The 21,284-nt window shown below is 41.6% G+C and overlaps 1 protein-coding gene across 1 annotated transcript in view; it reads right to left on the bottom strand.

The window, feature by feature from the left end:
* Window positions 1–21,284, bottom strand: part of LOC143746699 (kinesin-like protein KIF6) — a 203,184-nt gene that overhangs the window by 13,030 nt on the left and 168,870 nt on the right. Inside the window, exons 20-21 of the mRNA XM_077238694.1 lie at window positions 10,324–10,395; window positions 4,623–4,738 (exon numbers count right to left, since the gene is read on the bottom strand). Of these exons, the coding sequence (XP_077094809.1) occupies window positions 4,623–4,738; window positions 10,324–10,395 (188 nt within the window). The remainder of the gene's footprint in view (window positions 1–4,622; window positions 4,739–10,323; window positions 10,396–21,284) is intronic.

Consider the following 21,284-nt stretch of genomic DNA (forward strand, 5'->3'; position numbering starts at 1 on the left):
GATCGTCTAAAGCACTATGTTGGTGTAAGAGGTACAGCTCTAAAATGGTTAAGATCATATTTAACAAATAGGAGTTTCTCAGTCAAGATGGGAAAACACTATTCGAGTACAGCACATTTGTTTTGTGTTCCTCAGGGCTCTATTTTGGCTCCATTGCTATTTTCCCTGTATATACTTCCTCCTGGGTCCATCTTTGAGAAACATGGTCTATGATTTCATTGCTATGCAGACGACACAGGTCTATTTGCCTGTCAAGCGTAATTCTGCAGGGGTTGAGTCTCTTATAGCATGCCTAGAGGAGGTTAAGGCATGGCTTTCTTTGAATTATTAAATTTTCAATGAAAAGAAAACCGAAATTATTGTTTTTAGCCCATCTGAGTTAACAAAATCTATAAATATGGATTGGGTGAGATGTCTGTGTACCTGAAACCCTGGGTAAAAAATCTGGGCTTTATTCTGGATGATGATCTAAAGTTTGACCGCCAAATAAATTCTGTTGTTAAAACCTGCTTTTACCAACTGCGTCTGCTTGCAAAAGCTAAGCCGTTTCTCTATTTTAAAGATCTTGAGAAATGAATTCACGTTTTTATTTCCTCTAGGATGGACTATTGCAATTCACTGTATTTAGGGACTAGTCAGCAATCCCTATCCCGCTTGCAATATGTCCAAAATGCTACGGCATGGTTTTTGTGTGGTGTAAAAAAGAGGGAGCATATTACCCGTATTCTACGTTCACTACATTGGTTACCTGTGCCTTTCAGAGTAGAATTTAAAGTACTATTATTAGTTTATAAATCTTTAAATGGCTTAGCACCAACTTATTTAACTGATCTATTGACTGAATATAAACCTGCAAGATCATTCCACTCATCAAATCAGATTCTATTCCCAAAATCGAGGCTCAAATCTAGGGGAGGTCGAGCGTTTTACATCGCTGCCCCAAGGCTTTGGAATACTTTACCTATTAGCTTAAGACAAGCTCCATCTCTTCTGACTTTTAAATCCAGACTAAAAACTTTTCTATTTTCGAAGGCTTTCGATTAACACTGTATCTTGTGTTGTAAATGATGTGATCTTATGTGATTTTTAAGTTTTTCTTATTATGTGTTTTAATGTTGTGATTTTATATGCTTTTTAAGTTCCTGTGTGATCTTTAGGTCTTTTTCTGTCATTGTCTTGTCTGTTCGTTATTCTTTAAATTAACTTAATTACATTGTGGAAAGCACATTGGTCAACAGCTGTTGTTTTAAATTGTGCTATACAAATAAATTGTCATTGTCATTGGTTTGGAAACGGACCAGATCTGGCTGACTATGGTGGATAAGTATGAGAAAGACAGACTTATATTAGTGTAGATGCCATTTCTCTTATGATGTACTGTAACATGTACATCGGATGTTATGGGAACTGTTTCTGGTTCCGGTTGACCAAATGTATCCAGCCTAATAATCCTTTAGGGGATCTAAATTAATTGAATGTGATAATGTGTTATGTGTACGCCAGGGTAAAGAGAGAAGTCTTTAATCTAGATTTAAACTGACTAGATTGTGCATGCCTCCCGAACAAGGCTAGGAGGAAGACTGTTACAGAGTTTGGGTGCTACATAGGAACTGGCAGTGAACACAATAACAACATTTTGGAACAAATATAATGTAATCTAATAGATATACGATGTAAGTGCCGTACTAGGGTGTGGCAGGTGTGCATACACTCAAAGAAAGCTATTTATTTTTTAAGGAGTCTATGAGTTGTCAGCTAGATCTGCATCACTCAAATATTGTAATATAGTTGTATAGTAAAGATTAATCTTGTTTACAAATCAGTTGCACTGCGGTTGAAAAATCAGCTGAAAAATCCAATTAAAGATACAATATGTAAGATTTTTCCCCAAAAGGGGGCGCAGTTTACAAACAATAATAAAGGCGAATCTTGATGATGCTATGAAGGAGAGTGGAACGATGGGAGATGTCGTTCTCACCATCCAGAGATGTATTGAATTAACGAATCATGAACACGGATGAGGTAATTTATTATTTTTTGAATTACTTGTACGTGTGATCATACTATTTTATGTCATTGTAATGAATTAAATACAAAGAGCACGAAATGTAATGCTATATTATCCTGTTACAGCTATTTGTCAAATGATTTGGTGGGTTAATGCTGCACAGTTTTACGTGTTTATGGTTAATGCCGTGTTGTTTTACGTGTTAAAAACAATCATACTAAAAGTAAATTTTAACAAACCCACAGTATTTGCAAGTAATGGCTAAATATCTTTTACACACAGCCCTTTTATTTAATTGCAATTGTATTTAATTGCACTTCCATAATCTTGGTCACCACACTTGATAAAAAGCATTACCGAAGTACAAAGAGCAATATAACTGTGAAATTTCATATCACTTGATAGTTTTTGAGGTGAATCAACATATGCATTATGATCTATCGCGTCATAAATGTATCTCACATTGTTTATAAGTGCTATTATTGACTAGTGTCACGTTACTTGTACAAAAAAATACATAGATTTGCTTACCTGTCTATTAATACACACGCGAGAGCAGAATCTCTGTCAAGTCCAAGTTTGTCGCGACGCTCTCTCCATCTCAAAAAGGTCCCGCCGATATTTATCCTTGTTTTATTCCTCCGGTTGTCAGAAATTCTGCGTGTCTCCCCATATCGAAGCTTACATTTTTTTGAAGTTTCAATACTCGCCGAAGAGTAATTGTGATCCATGATGTACACAACAGCTATAACCACCACTTTCGCATTTGTCCACATGATATTGCGGAAACCGAGGATAGCGCGGATATTGCGTCATTGACAGGCAAAAAATTTTTCCGGGACGGGCCATTATTTAAAATTTCTCTGAAATTAAAAGTCTTTGTGGACTTTTGGGATATTGTAAGTACACAACTGCAGGAAATATATCGCAGTGTGCAAGTGATTTTTGGATATTTTGTTACAAAAATCTTACATATTGTAGCTTTAACTCCCATTAACTTTGGCACGAAATTTGTGAGATCACATGGGGGTGTTACAAAACACTGCTTTGTTAAAGGATCCAAGTACAGCCGTTTATTAAACGCAATCCAGAATCATAATCCATAATAACAGGCAAAGGGTCAGATATACACGATTGCCAAAAATTCCAAATATAAAGCAGAGTCCAAAAAATAGGTAAACAGGCAAGCAAGGCAATCCAGGAACAGCCAGGAGGTCAAAACCATAGGAACCAAAATATAAGTGCTCAGAATTATGGTGGATACACAACAAGATTAAGCAATGTTAAGAAAATGAGAACACAGCTTAAATAAGAAAATACAAACAAGCTAATGAACCAAAGATGGGAGAAATCAAATCCTAATGAGTCCGGGCAATGCATTATGGGGAATGTAGTTCATAACGGGAGAGCAAAGGAGAGGAGAGGAGTGCCCTCAGGTGGAGATCAAGGGCACTCCTACTGGTGGATGTAACAGGGGGTTAGCTCTTATGATTAGGGCGGGCATCCAGTTTAAAAGCAATCATATAGTAACAAGCCATATTTCACCACCACAGCATCATACATTGGCAAGGAATTTGGCAAACATTTATCCTTGGTTCTGGTTCTTGAATTAACCTCTGGCACTGTTCGTGCCATTATTGGACTGTCTACCTGGGTTTGATATCCAATCATCTCTGACCTTAGTTCTGATCTGCCTCATCCATGTCGATTAGTGGATGGATACCCGACCCGAGCCCGACGGGCCGGGTTCGGACAGATATTTAGAAATTATGTTCGGGTTCGGGTCGGGCTCGGTCACATCAGCGCGATACGGCATTGAACATTTTAAATTTAAAACCGCTTATTATGTTGGTAGCCAATGTGCCTGATGCTTTCACGTGATGCAAACGTTCGTTTTTGTGATTAAAATACATGTAAAATATTACCATAACATCTGTCTTCCTGTGTGCGGAAATTTGTTTATGTAGCCGTGACAACGAAACACGTGCATGCGTGCCTGCGTTAAGTGCGCTTGTTACTCCGTGCACGCTGATGCACTCATCCTGCTGACATTTCCGAATGTCTTCCTACAGTTGGTTAATAAAAGCAGGCTTTCCACACAAACAAACGCACATGTGTCATTAGTATGAGAAAAAAAAAGGGATTTTAACTGTCGGTCTCGGGTCGGGCTCGGACATAAATATCTTTATGCCTGTCGGGTTCGGTTACTGCTCTGTCGGACGCGGGCCGGGCTCGGACAAAAAAAATTCGGCCCGATCCGCACTCTAATGTCGATTGTCTCCTGATAATAACTTTCTTGACTGTCTTGTCTGACTCTTCCTATCTAGATTTGGTCGTTGAATGGACGGTTTCTCTAGCTTGACCCTCACCGGTCTGACTGACTCTTCGCATCTGCCCTTCTTTGATTAGGCCATGTCATTATGAAATTATGGGTTTGTGTGACGTTGTTCCAGAGAGGCGTGTTACGGGCGGGTTTTAGTGAAGCGCTGTGCAAGTTTCTGGCTCGACAGTGGAAACGCAGTGTGGTTTGTGTGTGTGTGTGTGTGTGTGTGTGTGTGTGTGTGTGTGTGTGTGTGTGTGTGTGTGTGTGTGTGTGTGAATAAATGCATAATACCTGTGCTGTTGAGCAGGTGGTGTCTGGCTCTGATGAAAGCCTGTATCTCGGCATCAGTCTGTTTATCTCCAGTTAAAGGAATAGAGGTAAATGAGAGGTCAGCTGAGGGCAACGCTCTGTAACACAATAAACAAACTAAGACATGAGGTATTCTTAGGATCGGCTACATAGTTTCTCCATCATTTATCACCACTGATGTAAAGTATGAGTACATTTAACTCGAGGTATCACACACTGGACACGCACATTCTCAGTTTATGGCCAGCAATACTGTTATTTTTAAGGATATTATGAAATTAAGATAATGTCTGTACTATGTTATGATTGTACTGTACAATTAAATACAATTGTTGCTAAGTCTGCAGTCTGAACACTTTACATTACCTGAATAATTAAGAATCTCACCTGAAAATCCGATAACATCAGCTGATTTCTGTAAATGAATGTAAAACTAAATGTATCTTGCAGCTCAGGGTGAAGTCAGTTTGTACATTAACGACGATTTGAGACAAATATAATGTACATTTTGTATACAACTATGTAAATGGCGCTCTGTGGCACGGCAGGATTTTGAACAGCATCCTGAGTCGTAGCTGGGCGCCGCGGACTTTACAGTGTGACACTTTACAGGAAAATAATCCAACAAAGTTTGTTTCTAGAAGAAAATAGCATCATAGTCCAGCTTAAGTAAGTTCAGTGATGGTTCATTTTTGTTGTAAAAAAGTTATTAATTCAGTTAATTTATATATATAGTATATAGTATAAAGTATCATTTATATATACGGCCCTAGCATATGGCTATGGCTGTGCTGCAGGCCTACCAGGCTGTCCTGCTTTAGGACCTGGGCTTTACTTATGAGTAGGATCTCAGTGAGATCCTACTAATAAGTAAAGCCCAGGTCCTAAAGCAGGACAGCCTGGTAGGCCTGCAGCACAGCCATAGCCATTTGCTCTGCCATTAAGGCGCACAGCGCAGCGGTTTGTTAGGCAAAGACGGAGCCTTCAATGCCTTTAAGAGTCTCTTTGATCGGAGGCATAGACGCATACAAATATTCCAGAATATAACTTTCCCCAAGATTTCCCCACCTCAGTGGGAAGATCTGGGAGCAAGGGAAGGCTTTTGAGAGCTTGGTGGTTATGTCCCGACAAAAAGCGTTCATACGAGAGACTATGAGCAACTTCGCGCTTCTTGCGCTTCCAGGGCAAATCTAATCTCGCCGTGGTGTGGGACATAACTTCCAAAACACTCGTAATATGCGGGGCAGGTGGACTGAGAAATCAGAAACATCATCGATCTCATCAGCCTCGTCCTGCTCATACTTGGCACGAAGCCAGGAGCGTGCTTGCTGCCCGATCAGATGAAAGACAACATTTCATCACAATCCGGCAGCTAAGTTTCTTCCTTGAGAAAAGGAAGAAACTTCACTCTCGTCATCTTTTTTGAGGGAATAGGGAAACTGACATGGATGTACACATTTATTAAAGGGTTTAGCATAGTTGCCTTCGTTAGACACATATTTAAACCAGGCCAGCTGACAGTCTTGCCTGGGCCCAGGACAAGATAATCTTAGATGGTACCGTGGCATGACGTTTAAAAAAAAATTAGTACCGACTTGGTACCGAAGTAGCGGGTCTTTGACTACACTCAAAAACGTTGGCAGCGCTGTTTCTTACCTTGCCCTACGTTGACTTTAAGTTACTAATGTTAGTTCCAGCTTCACCGTCACCACCTTTTTAAAAATATTTGTTTAGGAAATCTCGACTCGAAGGCCTCTAGTTTCTTCTTCTCTTCTTACCTTTTCTTTTCTGAGCACCAGACTTGTGCTGACCAGACATTTTGAGCGTAACTTCAAATCAAAGGACAACATCAAATTTTGATCAGTGGCCAAACCATTTTTGTTTTGGGGGTGGGGGGGGTTCTTGACCACTATTTAAAGGACAATTAGGAAGAAAACAAATAAAAAGCTTTTATATAACTCAAATATTAGATATTTTTTCCACAAATATGCCTATTTTATTTATTTTTTAACAATTATACCATAATTTAATGAGGGCCCAGTTCTGCCCCCCCCCCCTACCCCTACCCCTACCCCTACCCCTACCCCCTACCCTCTACCCTGGGGGGGGGGGGACAAAACAGACCCGTTTGTCTCCCCCATGTCGGCGGGTCTGATTCAAACAAACGGATCCTGAAGGCAAGAAAAAGGATGGCGTTTTGCACAGATGCCCTTTTATACCAGTGGTGACGTCACAGGCAGCCACCTGCCAATGTCAAGTTCATTGTCGTTTTTAGACTCATACTTCAGACAACTTTGAAACCGGAGGCGTTCCCCATAGTGGGCTGCAGCGTAAATTCCCTTTAGAAAGGGAACTAAGCAGTTTATTTCTACAAAAGAAGTGATATAGTCATCTACAGTTCATTGAAGGTACTATATCTTTTGAGTGTTGATCTTACTCACCGAAGCTTGTCAACAAGCAGAGATGAACACAAATACATCAAAAAGTATTGAATTAAAATATTATTTGTAATTTGAAAATACAAAAATACAGACAACATTTGCAGTCTTTGAAGTGCAAGAGTAACTTTGGAGTTAGATACACATAAGATTATAGAATATTGTCCGTATAGTGCAGAAAGTGCACTTAACGTACAGTATTGCCACATACCGTCAATAAAAAAAGATAATTATGCCTATAACACTATATTTGTATTATATTACAAAAAACTAGTTAACGCTGCTGTGAGGGTGTTTTTAATACAGTGGCTGTGACAAAGTTGACATCTTTCTCTCTTCCGACCGCCGTTATCAATCTCTCTCCATTTTTTTTTGTTACTCTTTTTGAAAGTTGTGAAAACACTGTTGTGGTGTTTTTCTTTTGCTATTTGAGCAAACGTGAACACAAAAAATGTATTTAATGTAGTCTCTCATCCACCTCTGAGAAACCCAGAACTGTTAACAGGGTCAATAAGATGTCACGTGATTTTCTTAAACTTTGATAGGCAATTTGGTAGTCCTATTCGTATTTTATGTCTATGGTCCTATTAAGCCTGGTGATGAAAGTGAATATATGCGAAACAAAATTATATATTTAAATAAGTATTTTAAATATTTTAAATACAAATTACAGTCTCTCAAAGTATTTAATTACAAATTACATTTATTTTTGTTAAGGAGAATACTAATTACAAAATACCCAAAAATAATTAACTATGTATTTCAAATACATGTAATTAAAATACTGCCCATCTCTGTCAACAAAGGCTACTTTACGCGAATGTGAGAGCATTAGCAGGTATACATATACATCTTCATATTGTTTTTATAAATTAGAATATATTTTATAACTGGGTTGTTCTGTGTTGCAGTAGGTAGTATGCCATATGGAACCGTTGCCACTGAGCCTGCTTTAACGACGACAGTGGGGCTTCGACATCCTAAGTCAAACGGGTTGGTGCGTATGGTCAGGTTGCGTTGAGATTGCGTTTTCTAATCCGCCTTCGCCAAGGAAATTGCTCACTCGAGGACCACATCCAGGACTTTCTGGACATTACTAATTTCACCTCCCGGACTTTTCTCTCATTGATTGTTTTTTGCTATGGACTCAACAACCCCTTACAATCTATTCTGATCCGTGATGGTCATACAGGAGATGGAGTTCCTGGACTATGCCCTCCAGTTAACTGGGTTATCTTTCACTGTGTGGAAGATACAGTAGAGGAGGTAGCTTCCCCTAAAACTACTTTTTTTTTTCTTCATTATGGGGCGGTCATGGCCTAATGGTTGGCGAGTTGGACTGGTGACCCAAAGGTTGCTGATTCGAATCCAGTACCGTCAGGAAATGACTGAGGTGCCCTTGAGCAAGGGACCTAACCCCGAAGTGCTAACCGGGCACCTCACAGGCTGCCCGCTGCTCCGGGTGTGTGTATGTGTGTTTGCAGTGTATGTATTCACTACTCACTACTCTGCTCCTAATGTGTGTGCACTAACTTGGATGGGTTAAATGCAGAGGTCAAATTCCAAGTATGCATCCTGAAAAGGTAACCATACTTGGCCATCATGTGCCACTTTCACTTTTTTCACTTTCTTTTCCCAGTTCGGTGGTCCCAGGTCCAGTGCCTCTTCACAACATGGCAGCCACACCAGAGCCTCTTCACGTCATGGCCTCATCATAGTCTCCAGCCGTCATGTCCGCCATGCCGGAGTATCTAGCCATCATGGACACCACGATAGATTCTCTAGCTGCCATGGACGCTGCACCTGAAGCTACTAAGCTCATGGTGGTCACCAGTCCTGTCTACTCTGCTGTGGTGGTCTTCCGCTCCTTCGTGGGGACCTTCAGTCCTGTCTTCTCTGCTGTTGTAGATATTTGCTCTGCTGTCGGGATCTTCAGTCCCATTTGCTCTGCTGTGGTGATCATCTGGTCCGCACTGGCAAACAGCCCTGCCTGTTCCGCCTTGGCAACCTGTTCTGCCAACTCCGCTTTGGCTCCCCGGTCCACCTCCACCTCAGTCTCCAGTCTTGCCTCCACTACCCCTCTCTCGATTTTCCTGGATTTATGTGACTGGTTGGGGAGTGTCTGGAATACGCTCCTTAAGGGGGGGGGGGGGGGGATTTATATCACATCCACCAGTTGGAGTGCCCATGATATCCACCAGTGGACACTCCTCCCTAGTCATTGCTATCAGATCATGAACTTAATTTACCATAACTCAATGCCTGGACTCATGTTGCGATTACGTCAACTGTGCCCCATTATCTTGTTAACCTCAGCCTATTTAAACCCTGTATTTTCACCCAGTTATTGCAAAGTCTTGAATTTGTGTTACACTGCAATTTTGAGCGATATCCTGGTTTCCTGTGTCTTGTATTTTTTTTATTATCTGCCCGTTAATCTGGATTACCCCTTTTGCCTGTGATTTCTGCTCTGTTGTTTATTTAGATTGTTTGCCTGTGTGTAGGACCTTTGCTTGTTATATGGATTACGATTCTGGCTTGTCCCAATAAAGCTGAATTTGGATCTTCAACCCAAGTCTCAGAACAGTCGGTAACAGAAATATGCATTTTGTACTTTCAATGCCTACATGAAATTGTAAGGTAGAGTAAAAAGTAGACTTTTTTATTCTTGGAATGATTTGAGTAAAATGTTTTTAGATGTTCATAGTATTGTAGTGAAATTCTGAAACATAATGCTTAACTCTTTTCCCTCCATTGACGGAAATGTCCGTCATTTATGAACAACGCATCCCAGCCATTGACACAAATTTCATGCTTTTCATGTTTTCACTGTTCTATGGTAGGGGCACTATGGCAACTTCTGAAAGAGTACATCATTTCTTGATCAAAACACAGGAGAAAAAGAGTGTTGATAAAATTCCACATTCCACGTAAAATTCCAGTGTTGATCCACATTCAAGTGTTGATAAAAAAGAATGCATTAAAATAGATTGTTTTTTTGTTTAGTTATATATTTTTTTAAAGCAGAGGCCATGCTCTTTATTTTGTTATATTGTATGTTTAGATATTCATACAACAAAATATTCTGGGGGCCATGAACATTTTGTGAAAATTATGAAAAATGCTGGCAGTGGCTCTAAACTTGCGCTGGCGTGGCAAGAGTTAAGTAATACATTACAATCACTCAAATATTTAACATCCTTGAATCTTAACTTTTATTTGCTATGCAGAATTATATCTCTTACCTCCGCCTCATATCTCTTTCCCTTTGTCTTCTCTTCTGAGGATCAGTGTCATCACCTTTTGGATTATTGTTCCTGAATGAAAAGGAACCTTGGTAAATGTAAAAAATATTATTGATCACAATAATAATGAAAAAACTACAAAAAAAGGTATGTTTGCAAAGAAAAAAAATCTTTTTGTTCAAATTGCTTTGTGAAAATAGCTGAAGCAACATTATTTTTGAGTATTTTGTCACAAATTAAATTCATTGGCACGATGGCTTAGTGGGTAGCATTGCCAAGGTCCCCGATTCGAGCCCCGACTGAGCCAGGAGTCCTCTGCATCAGCATGGGTTTCCCTCACAATCCAAAAAAACGTGCAATATAGGTGAATTGGTAAAGCTAAATTTTCCCAAACCATGTAATGGGGAGGGTTAAGGGAAAAACCTGGTGACTTACCCTGGAAAATCATCGCCCAAAAATCATTACCCAAAGAAAATTCATGGACTGTCTCTCATGTATGGCAAGAGATGGCCCACAGAATCACCAAGAGTCAGATATGACTGAAATGGTTAATTAATTAATTAGACACTAGAGACTGCGATACCATTGCTTTGGGAACACCTTCAGCGTGACAAATGTCTGAAGCCCTTATATCATCACGCCAATTTGATTGGCCAGTAGCGCTTTGCACCGCCCCAAGAATACGTCACTTATGTTTCAAACCGTATGACAGGTTTTTCGCAGGAGACACTCAAGACAGGTGCGTGCAATGTTTGGGCCTTAATCATGCTCAGGCGGGCGCCTGCGTCTAAAAGTTTTGTTTTATGAAGAAATAAGGCCTCTCGTCTAAGCCCCACGTTTCCGTTTCTGCGGTTGCCGAGGCGCTGGAAGAGATGGATGTTTGGGGTGACGATTACAAGCCGGAGCACATGGATAGTGAGCAGACGGAATATTCTCCCTTTCTCTCTCTTTCCCCGAGCCGCTTGTTTGCAGACGAGGGGGGCAGGACCCAGTCATTTTAGTCTGTGACTATTCAACTCCAGTAGCTTCTGACTCTATTTATTTTTGCTGTGGCCCTTTTGATGATCACATGCTGTCTACAGCAGCCTCTGATTCTGAAGAGCTTATAGGCGATTTGTGTAGCTCTCTCCCTCCGAGCAGACAGGAGAAACACATTTCTCCGTCATACAATGGGTTGTTAGAGGTGGTTACTTCATGCTGTAGACAAGGTGGTGCTAGAATGGGACAGCAAGCCTGCTCAAACTCTGGCCCGCTCTGGTTCTCCCTGTCTCCTCCGTCGCCTCGGGGACAGGATCTTCTGATTCAGGAGTGGCGAAAGGCCAGGCTTTATGCCTTTCCACCGATTTGATTACTCTAAGCGACTCTTCTCAGAGTACGAACGGCCAAAGTGGGACATCTGTTGCTAGTAGCCCCGTTCTGGTCCACTCAGATATGGTTTTCAGACCTGGTCAGTCTGTTAGTCGGCCCTCCTTGGGAGTTCCCCCTCAGACCAGACCCTATACCCTGTTCCTAAGGTTGTGTCATCCCCTTTTCAGAGGTTATTATGTGAGTATTGGAGATCATAAATCTGAGTGGACATCCATGACATGCGGAGTCCCTCAAGGCTCAATTTTGCGCAACTCCTATTCAACCTGTATATCCTCCCAATGAGCCAAATAATGAGAAATAACCAAATCGCTTACCACAGCTATGCAGACGATACACAGCTCTACTTAGCCCTATCGCCTAAAGATTACAGCCCCATTAACTCTCTGTTTCAATGCATTGATTAAGTAAACAATTGAATGTGCCAAAACTTTCTTCAGTTAAACAAAGACAAAACTGAAGTCATTGCGTTTGGAAACAAAGAGGAAGTTCTCAAGGTGAACGCATACCTTCAGTCTAGGGGTCAAACAACTAAAAATCAAGTCAGGAATCTGGGTGTGTCTCTAGAGTCAGACCTTAGTTTCAGTAGTCATGTCAAAGCAATAACTAAATCAGCATACTATCACCTGAAAAATATTGCAAGAATTAGAAGCTTTGTTTCCAGTCAAGACTTAGAGAAACTTGTGCATGCTTTCATTACCAGCAGGGTGGATTATTGTAATGGACTCCTCACTGGCCTTCCCAAAAAGACCATAAGACAGTTGCAGCTCATACAGAACGCTGCTGCTAGGATTCTGAGCAGAACCAGAAAATATGAACACATCACATCAGCCCTCAGGTCTTTACACTGGCTGCCAGTTACATATAGGATTGATTTTTAAGTATTATTACTTGTATATTACTCATTCAATGGCCTAGGACCTCAATACATTGCAGATATGCTCACTGAATATAAACCCAACAGACCACTCAGATCATTAGGATCACATCAGCTAGAAATACCAAGGGTTCACTCTAAGCATGGCGAGTTCTCATTTAGCTACTATGCCAGTCGCAGCTGGAACCAGCTTCCAGAAGAGATCAGATGTGCTGCTACAGTAGTCAAATTCGAATCCAGACTCAAATTACATCTGTTTAGCTGTGCATTTACTGAATGAGCACTGTGCCACTGTTCGTCCGACTGTGTGTGCTGTATTTTATTTTATGGTTTAACTATTCTGATTTCTTTTGATTAATTCTGTATTTTATCTTTTATTCTAAACTGTTTTAATTATTCTGATTTATTTTGATTATTTTAATTTCTTCTATGCAAAGCACTTTGAATTACCATTGTGTATGAAATGTGCCATATAAATAAACTTGCCTTGCCTTTTCGCTCCCAGCAAGTGGTATTGGAGGCTTTTTCCCCTCCTGATTCGGAGACTGGGAGTGATGCATGGTCTCTCGGGCTCTGCCCGGTGAGGGCGTTGAATATCTAAGTCGACCGCTCAGCCCAGTGGCGTAGATCGGAGCAATTGTTTGTGTGTTTTGGTGATAAAAACAAAAGAGCTGCCGTTACCAAACAGAGAATGTCTCATTGGGTGATCGAGGCTATCTCAGCGGCTTATGAGGCGCGTAGTTTAGCTTAGGTACGTGAAGGTTTTATGGAATATCATTCCCATAGCGACGGTATGACAGTACTAGGGGTGGAGCCGAACCCGAATACGGTATTCGGAAAGGCACAAATAACGTGTTTTTTACGAATACTTATTTCGAACAAATACTTATTTATATAAGTAAAATAAAATATTTGTATTCGGGAACAAGAAAAACTTTATATCAAAAAGCTGCGTTTCCTCACGAGACCGCAGTGCGCGAGTGAGTGAGTGACGTTCAGGAAGAGGTGACTGACACAGGCTGCTCCACACAGCAACAGAGAGGGCTCGGCTGAGCGAAAAAACACTTAACTGCATTACTATTTTTGTTGAATAGATTTTTGTACCTTAACTGGGTTCCGGAGGCAGTTTATAACTTTCGGGAAGTGGAGTTTGATCGGGAGATTATTTCATTACGCTGCATTATTGACGTCTGCAGCCGGGTGCTCTCATGTTCGCTCTGTTTACGTAGCTCTGTTAGCTCCGTAATTATTTGTTTTTATTACATGGCTTGGTTGAATTCTAATGTAGAATGCGGTCTGTTATTTCCATGGTTATGTCTTAATAACAGACCGCTGCTAAGTATAACACACCGTTGCCACGAAAAACAGAGCGTTGCCATGGATTCTAAACGTAGAGACGGAACGGACTATTTTTTTTAGCGGAAGCAATACAATAGTTTTTAAATCAATAAACTCCTTTTTAAATCAATATTTTGAGTCAAATTATTGATTTATTTGGTAGGTAGCCATGTAGTAAAAGGGATAATGTATAGCGAGGTGGTTGTTATAGCGAATACAAACCCTTCAGGCTGATTCAAGACCCCTCCGCTTCGCGTCAGGCTCATAATCAACCGCCTCGCTATACATTATCCCTTACTTATTCTGTCTGTTCAGCGTCCTCAAACAAGGACGGGTGGTGGTGGGATTCATAATGTTCACAATGGTATTTTATTAGTTGTTGGTTTAACCATGGATGAGGTAATGGCTGTTATGTTATTTTCTTTTCAATGACGTTCCTTGGTAGGCTACATGTTCATTGCTGGATTTATATAATTAAAGAATACTTACACTATAACGTAAATTAGAAGTGTAACGCAAAAAAACTAGATTTTTACGCCTATTTTGGATTTTACTCGAATACAAATACAAATACTTTTTCCCCCTCAACAAATACAAATACAGATACAAATACCGGCTGCTTTGCACACCCCTAGACAGTACCCTTTGAAAGGGAACATCTCGGTTATGTATGTAACCTTAGTTCCCTGAGTAGGGACCGAGACACTGCAATACCGTCGCTATGGGAACGATATACTCAGGGAACCAAGGTTACATACGCAACCAAGATATTTTGTTATATTGGACCTTTAGTAGAGTTTCTATTATATTTTTGAGGTGTTGATCATTGTGTTGAAGAGTGTACTAGTAAATAAGCTGTGGGCAGCCTTATGATGTTAACCGTGTGTGTTGCTTCACTCAATGAGCAATAACTTCTAATGTCAGTACTGAGAAGAGTCTCTTTTAATTGCTCTTCCTATACATTATATGTAATAATAAATGTAATTGTTTGTTATTATGCTAACATATGCTACTAGTTAGTAGGACACAGTAGTTTAAATTTGAGACTGTTCAACAAAACATTATTTGTTCAAATGAACTTGTTTTAGTCATGTTGTACTGATCTAAACTGATCTACTTCTGCTCTCAGTGAAGGTGGTCGCATTTTCTCTCCCTCCCCTTACCTCCCCTGCTTTGCTCCTCTCGTCACGTCTAGTCTACTGTCTTGTACTTTGAGAGACTCTCTCAGCACTGCTCTCCAAACTAAGAAAACATGGATTTGATCAACTGGTCTCTCAACGCAATTGACACCATCTTCTCGATGAGAAGCTTGGGTTCGGAGGAACCTGACTGCCCTGCCGGAACGTTCGCAGCTGGCTACACGATGGACGCGTGGGAGAGGTGGCGGGTCGTGTGTCTGGCGGCTCTTTCCGTGGAGGACGTTGAAGATATCTACCTATTCGGAACCATGATAAAAGGTCTTTTGCTGATTGGATTAGGCATTGCCCAGGTTTATCGAGGAATTAAGAAGAAGGTGACAGCTGTCCAAAGCCTCACAAGGCTGCCGATCATGATTGAAGCGGTGGGCAGAGCTGTCAGCACTCAGACTGTGTCTATGAACCACAATACGGATAACATCATGGAGAACCTCACAGCTTTGCAAAGGCAAATGGATCATTTCAGAGACCAAAATGGACCAGGAGAATAGCGTGTGTAAATTGAATGCGGCTACTCGCCCCAAGACCAAACAATCCCAATCTTATCTGTTTCGGCACCCCCTAACCAGCACTGGCCTTGGCCAAGGCAGCTGTTGGAACAACAACTCCCCCGGAAGAGCACTGCAGTGAGCCGCTCTTGCGTTCCTTTCCCGACTCCCCAAACACCTGGTGAACTCTTTACATGATTCGGTTCCGGCTGAAAGTAGAGCCCCAGCAGCCAGGTGAATGGGTGACAGAGTCAGAGACTAGATCGCTCTAGTCACGGATCAAAAAAAGACTCTTCCGTTCCGATTACCATAACAAATCGATTTGCCCCACTCAGTGAAACACCGACTGAGAATTTTGTTGAATGTGCCCTAGTTATTGGCGATTCTATTACACGGAACGTGAAAATAGAGACACCAGCCAGCATAGTCACATGTTTGCCGGGAGCCAGAGTGCCTGACATCAAAGCAAATTTAAAAGTGCTGGCTAATGCTAATCGTAAATTCTCTAAGATTATTATTCACGCTGGCACTAATTATGTTCGACTCCGCCAGTCGGAGATCACCAAAATTAACATTAAAGAGGTTTTTGAACTCGCAAGTACGAAGTCAGGCACTGTAATTTTCTCTGGCCCCCTTCCTGTTCGAAGGAGTGATGAGATAGTTAGTAGATTGTGTTCACTCAATGGCTGGCTGTCTAAGTGGTGTCCGCAAAATAATATAGAATTCGTAGACAATTGGAAAAGTTTTTGGGGCAAACCTGGCCTGTTGAAAAGAGATGGTATTCATCCCTCCTGGGATGGTGCTGCCCTTCTCTCTAGTAATTTGGCTCATAGTCTTAGAGATAAAACATGACAATCTGGGGATCAGGTCAGGAAGCAGACAGACTGGCTAAACCGACCATCTGCTAGCGGCCTCGCGTCACCAAGGTCAGATAAATCCCATCACATAGAGGCTCTTGCACCTAGATATCATCATATAGAGACTGTGTCTGTTCCCCGAATTTGGAAATACAAAAAACTTCCAAACCTATCTAAGGTTAAAAATGTAATTGATGTTCAACAAATAAAAAACAGATATAATACAGATGAGCAAACGATAAAGCTTGGGTTGCTGAATATTCAATCCCTTACATCAAAAGCGCTCATAGTTAATGATATGATTTCAGATTATAACCTAGATGTGCTGTGTTTGACAGAAACCTGGCTAAAACCAAACGATTACATTACTTTAAATGAGTCCATCCCACAAGATTACTGTTATAAACATGAACCTCATCCGAAAGGCAAAGGGGGAGGTGTTGCTGTAATTTATAGTAATATTTTCAAAACCACTAAGAAATCTAGTTTTAAATATACTTCTTTTGAAGTGTTGGTGCTTAATGTAAAAATATATAGTGTAAACGATAAATCACATTTGAGAATTCCTCTGGCTACTGTATACAGGCCACCAGGGCACCATAAAGACTTTATCAAATAATTTGCTGACTTTCTATCAGAATTAATACTGGCTGCAGATAAAGTACTAATTGTTGGTGATTTTAACATACATGTAGATAATGAAAAAGATGCATTGGAATTGGCATTTAAATATTGTAAACTCAATTGGAGTTAGACAACACGTGTCAGGACCTACTCATTGTCGTAATCATACTCTAGATCTAATATTATCACATGGAATAGATGTTGATGCAGTTAAAATACTGCAGCAGAGCGACGACATCTCAGATCATTATCTAGTCTCATGTAAATTACATTAAACCAAGGCTGCGAAGCCGACTCGGTGTTATAAATATGTTAGACCTATCACTTCTGCCACGAAAGATTGCTTTATCAATAATCTTCCTGATCAGTTTCATCATCTCAGCATCACGGATAGCTTAGAAGAACTTGATATTGCAACAGAAACTTTTAACTCTCTCTTTTCCAGCACTTTAGACACAGTTGCTCCGCTGCACTTAAAGAAGATTAAAGAATATAGTCCAACGCCGTGGTACAACGAGCACACCCGGGCCCTTAAGAGAGCAGAAAAATGGAGCGCGTATTTCGGATTGCATGGAAGGAGAGCTCGATTGCTTACAGAGAGGCTTTAAAAGCTGCTAGATCTTATTTTCCAACCCTATTAGAAGAAAATAAACATAATCCTAGGTATTTATTTGAAAAAGTGGCTAAACTAACGAAAAAGAAAGCTTCAAGCCCAGAAGTTTCCAAAAAACACAGCAGTAATGACTTTATGAACTTCTTCACTTATAAGATCGATAATCAAGGAGTGCTTTGTAGTCTCCCTGAGTAAAAATTTGATTCATTTGTTGCTATAGGAGAAGAAACATTTTTGGAAAATCGTTAACTCATCTAAATCGACAACTTGTATGTTAGACCCTATACCAACTAAATATTGAAAGAGATGCTACCAGAGGTCATAGATCCTCTTCTCAATATCATTAATTCGTCTTTGTCTCTAGGATACGTACCAAAACCCTTTAAGCTGGCTATGATTAAACAGCTTTTTAAAAAAATGCAACTTGATCCTACAGAATTAGTCAATTACAGGCCGATCTCGAATCTGCCTTTTCTGTCAAAGATATTAGAAAAAGCAGTATCCTCACAACTGTGTTGGTTTCTTGAAGGAAATGATATCTGCGAGGATTTTCAGTCCAGATTTAGACCGTACCATAGTACTGAGACTGCTCTCATTAAAGTCACAAATGATTTGCTCTTATCATCCGATCGTGGTTGTATTTCTCTATTAGTGTTACTTGATCTTAGTGCTGCATTTGACACCATTGACCACAACATTCTATTAAATAGACTAGACAACTATGTTGGCATTAGTGGAATTGCACTAGCATGGTTTAAATCATACTTATCTGACCGTTATCAGTTTGTAGCAGTAAATGAAGAGATGTCTTATCGGTAAAAAGTTCAGTATGGCGTACCACAAGGCTCAGTACTAGGACCGCTGCTGTTCACTCTGTACATGCTACCGTTAGTAGATATCATTAGGAAACATGGAACTAGTTTTCACTGTTATGCTGATGATACTCAGCTCTATATTTCCTCAAAACCTAACGAAACTTAGCAATTCACAAAATTAACGGAATGCATAGCTGATATAAAAAATTGGATGACTAGTTATTTCCTAATACTAAATTCTGAAAAAAACAGAGATTCTAATTATTGGACAAAAACTTCCACACGCAATAACCTTGAAATACTGTTTAACACTTGATGGCTGCTCTGTTAAGTCTTCGTCGTCAGTTAGGAACCTGGGTGTGCTCTTTGATACCAATCTCTCATTTTAAAGTCACCTTGTCTAGTATCTGTAAAAGCGCATTTTTCCATCTTAAAAATACATCTAAATTACGTCATATGCTCTCATTGACAAATGCGGAACAATTAGTTATTGTAATGCCCTACTGGGTGGTTGCCCTGCATGCTTAATAAACAAACTACAGCTAGTTCAAAACGAAGCCGCTAGAGTTCTTACCAGAACCAGGAAGTATGACCATATTGGCCCGGTTCTGTCAACACTGCACTGGCTCCCTATTAAACATCGTATACATTTTAAAAAATTGCTGATTACTTACAAAGCACTAAATGGTTTAGCTCCGCAGTACTTGAGCGAGCTCTTAACCCATTATAGTCCTTCACGTCTATTGTGATCTAAAAATTCTGGCCAGTTGATAATACCTAGAATATCAAAATCAACTGCTGGCGGTAGATCCTTTTCCTATTTAGTACCAAAACTTTGGAACAATCTTCCTAACATGGTCCGGGAAGCAGACACAGTCTGTCAGTTCAAATCTAGACTAAAAACACATCTCTTTGGCTAAGCATACACATAGTTTAACATACAGGGAGATGGTGAAACCTGCTGGGCATTTCTGCCTGTCGCACCTCCACCGGTGCCTAAGAGATTGAGATGTACTGAAGGTGTACATGTTGGGGAACACTACAGAGGGCAGTTGTGGGTCATCAGCTGGGGACCACCAGTCACGAATGTTTCGCTCCTTTAACCCCAGTACATCTCATGGTGGCGGAGCGATGGCAGGGATTTCTCCCTGCCACCCCCTGCTGATGCCCTAGGTGGAGACTGGACCCCAACTCTTTGCCTTCCTTCTCAGCCACAGCCAGAAACTGACTCTTTCAGCCTCTTCTGCCAGCTGTTTCATAGCTTTCCGATGCCTTATGCCTGTTACACACATGTCGCGGAGCAGACGAGAGGTTGAGGAGCCCACAAACCCCCGGCACCCCACCTCCACAGGGTATGTGACTGCCCTCCAACCAGCCTCCCTGCACTCTGCAGCCAGTTCAGAATATTTGGCCCGCTTCCGCTCATGGGCAGCTTTAAGTCCTCCTTCCCATGGGACTGTGAGCTCCACCATCAGGACAAACTTGCAAGCAACAGACCACATCACAAGGTCTGGACGCAAAGACGTTTCCACTATCTCCCTGGGAAAATTCCCAAGGTCGACTGCTAGCGTCCACCCCTTGCCTGGTGTGAGGAGTCTTCCTGTGACCTTCTGCTGGTGGGTGTTACCCCTCTCCCCAGCCCTCACGAACTGGATGGAATGTGCGGTTAGGGCCAGGGGCCTGCTATTCGCTTCCTGCCTGCATATTTCCACTACCTCAGCAAGCTTCTTCAGCACCAGGTCGTGCCTCCACCTGTAGCACCCTTGTGCCAACGCTGTCTTGCAGCCAGTCATGATGTGTTGGAAGCTCGAATGGGAGTGTTACACAGGAGGCAAGATTCCTCGTTGCCAAACCATCGGTGGAGGTTGCGGGGGCAAGGTAAGGTGTCATATGCCGCTCTGAAGAGAAAACTTAGCCTGGCCTGTGGAATCTTCCACACGTCACACCAAGCCAGCTGCCTGTCTAGAAGGCCTTCCCACGACAGCCAGCCTCCCTGTTGGCCCTGGGACACCGCTTTGATGGTAAGTCTCTCATGTTCAGCTCTCATCACCTCTGCTGCCACCATGGCCTTCCTCTCTTTTTTAGATGCATTCGACCAGAAGAGGGGGGCCTGTCCCCAACCAAGGCCTGCCCGGCCATCCTGTACTCTGCCAACCACCTCCCTGAGTTGCAGCCTACTTATTGCCAGGTCAACTTCCTCCTTGGCCTTCCATTTTCTCCCGGTTAAAACCTGGGCATCCGCAGCTCTCACCAGATGGTCTGTGTACTCTCTTAGCTCCATGATCAACCGCACCTTCTCCTGCTTATATCCCCCGCTGATGGAGCGCAGGGGCAGCTGGAGCTTGGTCTTGCCAAAGAGACCCACATTAGAAAAGCATCTTGGTAGCCTGAGCCATTTCCTGATGTACGAGTTTGCCAAGCTATCCAACTTGCTCATCTTGAGTGGCCACATTATCCTCTGGTACAGCGTGAATTGGTAACACCAAACTTTGTATTTGCCTGGGAGATGACTGAGGTTGATCCTGGCGAGGCCGCCTGCCAGCTGTTTCTTCACCACGTTCCCCATCTGTTTATCCGTGAGATCTGCAGAGTAGATTCGGCCGAGGCTCCGAACAGGCTGGCTAGACAACAAGGGGATTTCCTCACCGCCAGTGTGTGATCACGCTATAACACATTATAGACTTCTATAATTCAATGTTAGGCTGCATAGGCCAGCCCACTCCTCCACTCACCCCAGAGACGCTGAGCATCCGTGGGCGGGACATAATCTCGGGATTTATCCAATGAC

This window comes from Siphateles boraxobius, unplaced genomic scaffold (genome assembly GCF_051911475.1).
Source record: "Siphateles boraxobius isolate OS27281-9 unplaced genomic scaffold, OSU_SipBor_1 22, whole genome shotgun sequence".
Lineage (NCBI taxonomy): Eukaryota > Metazoa > Chordata > Actinopteri > Cypriniformes > Leuciscidae > Siphateles > Siphateles boraxobius.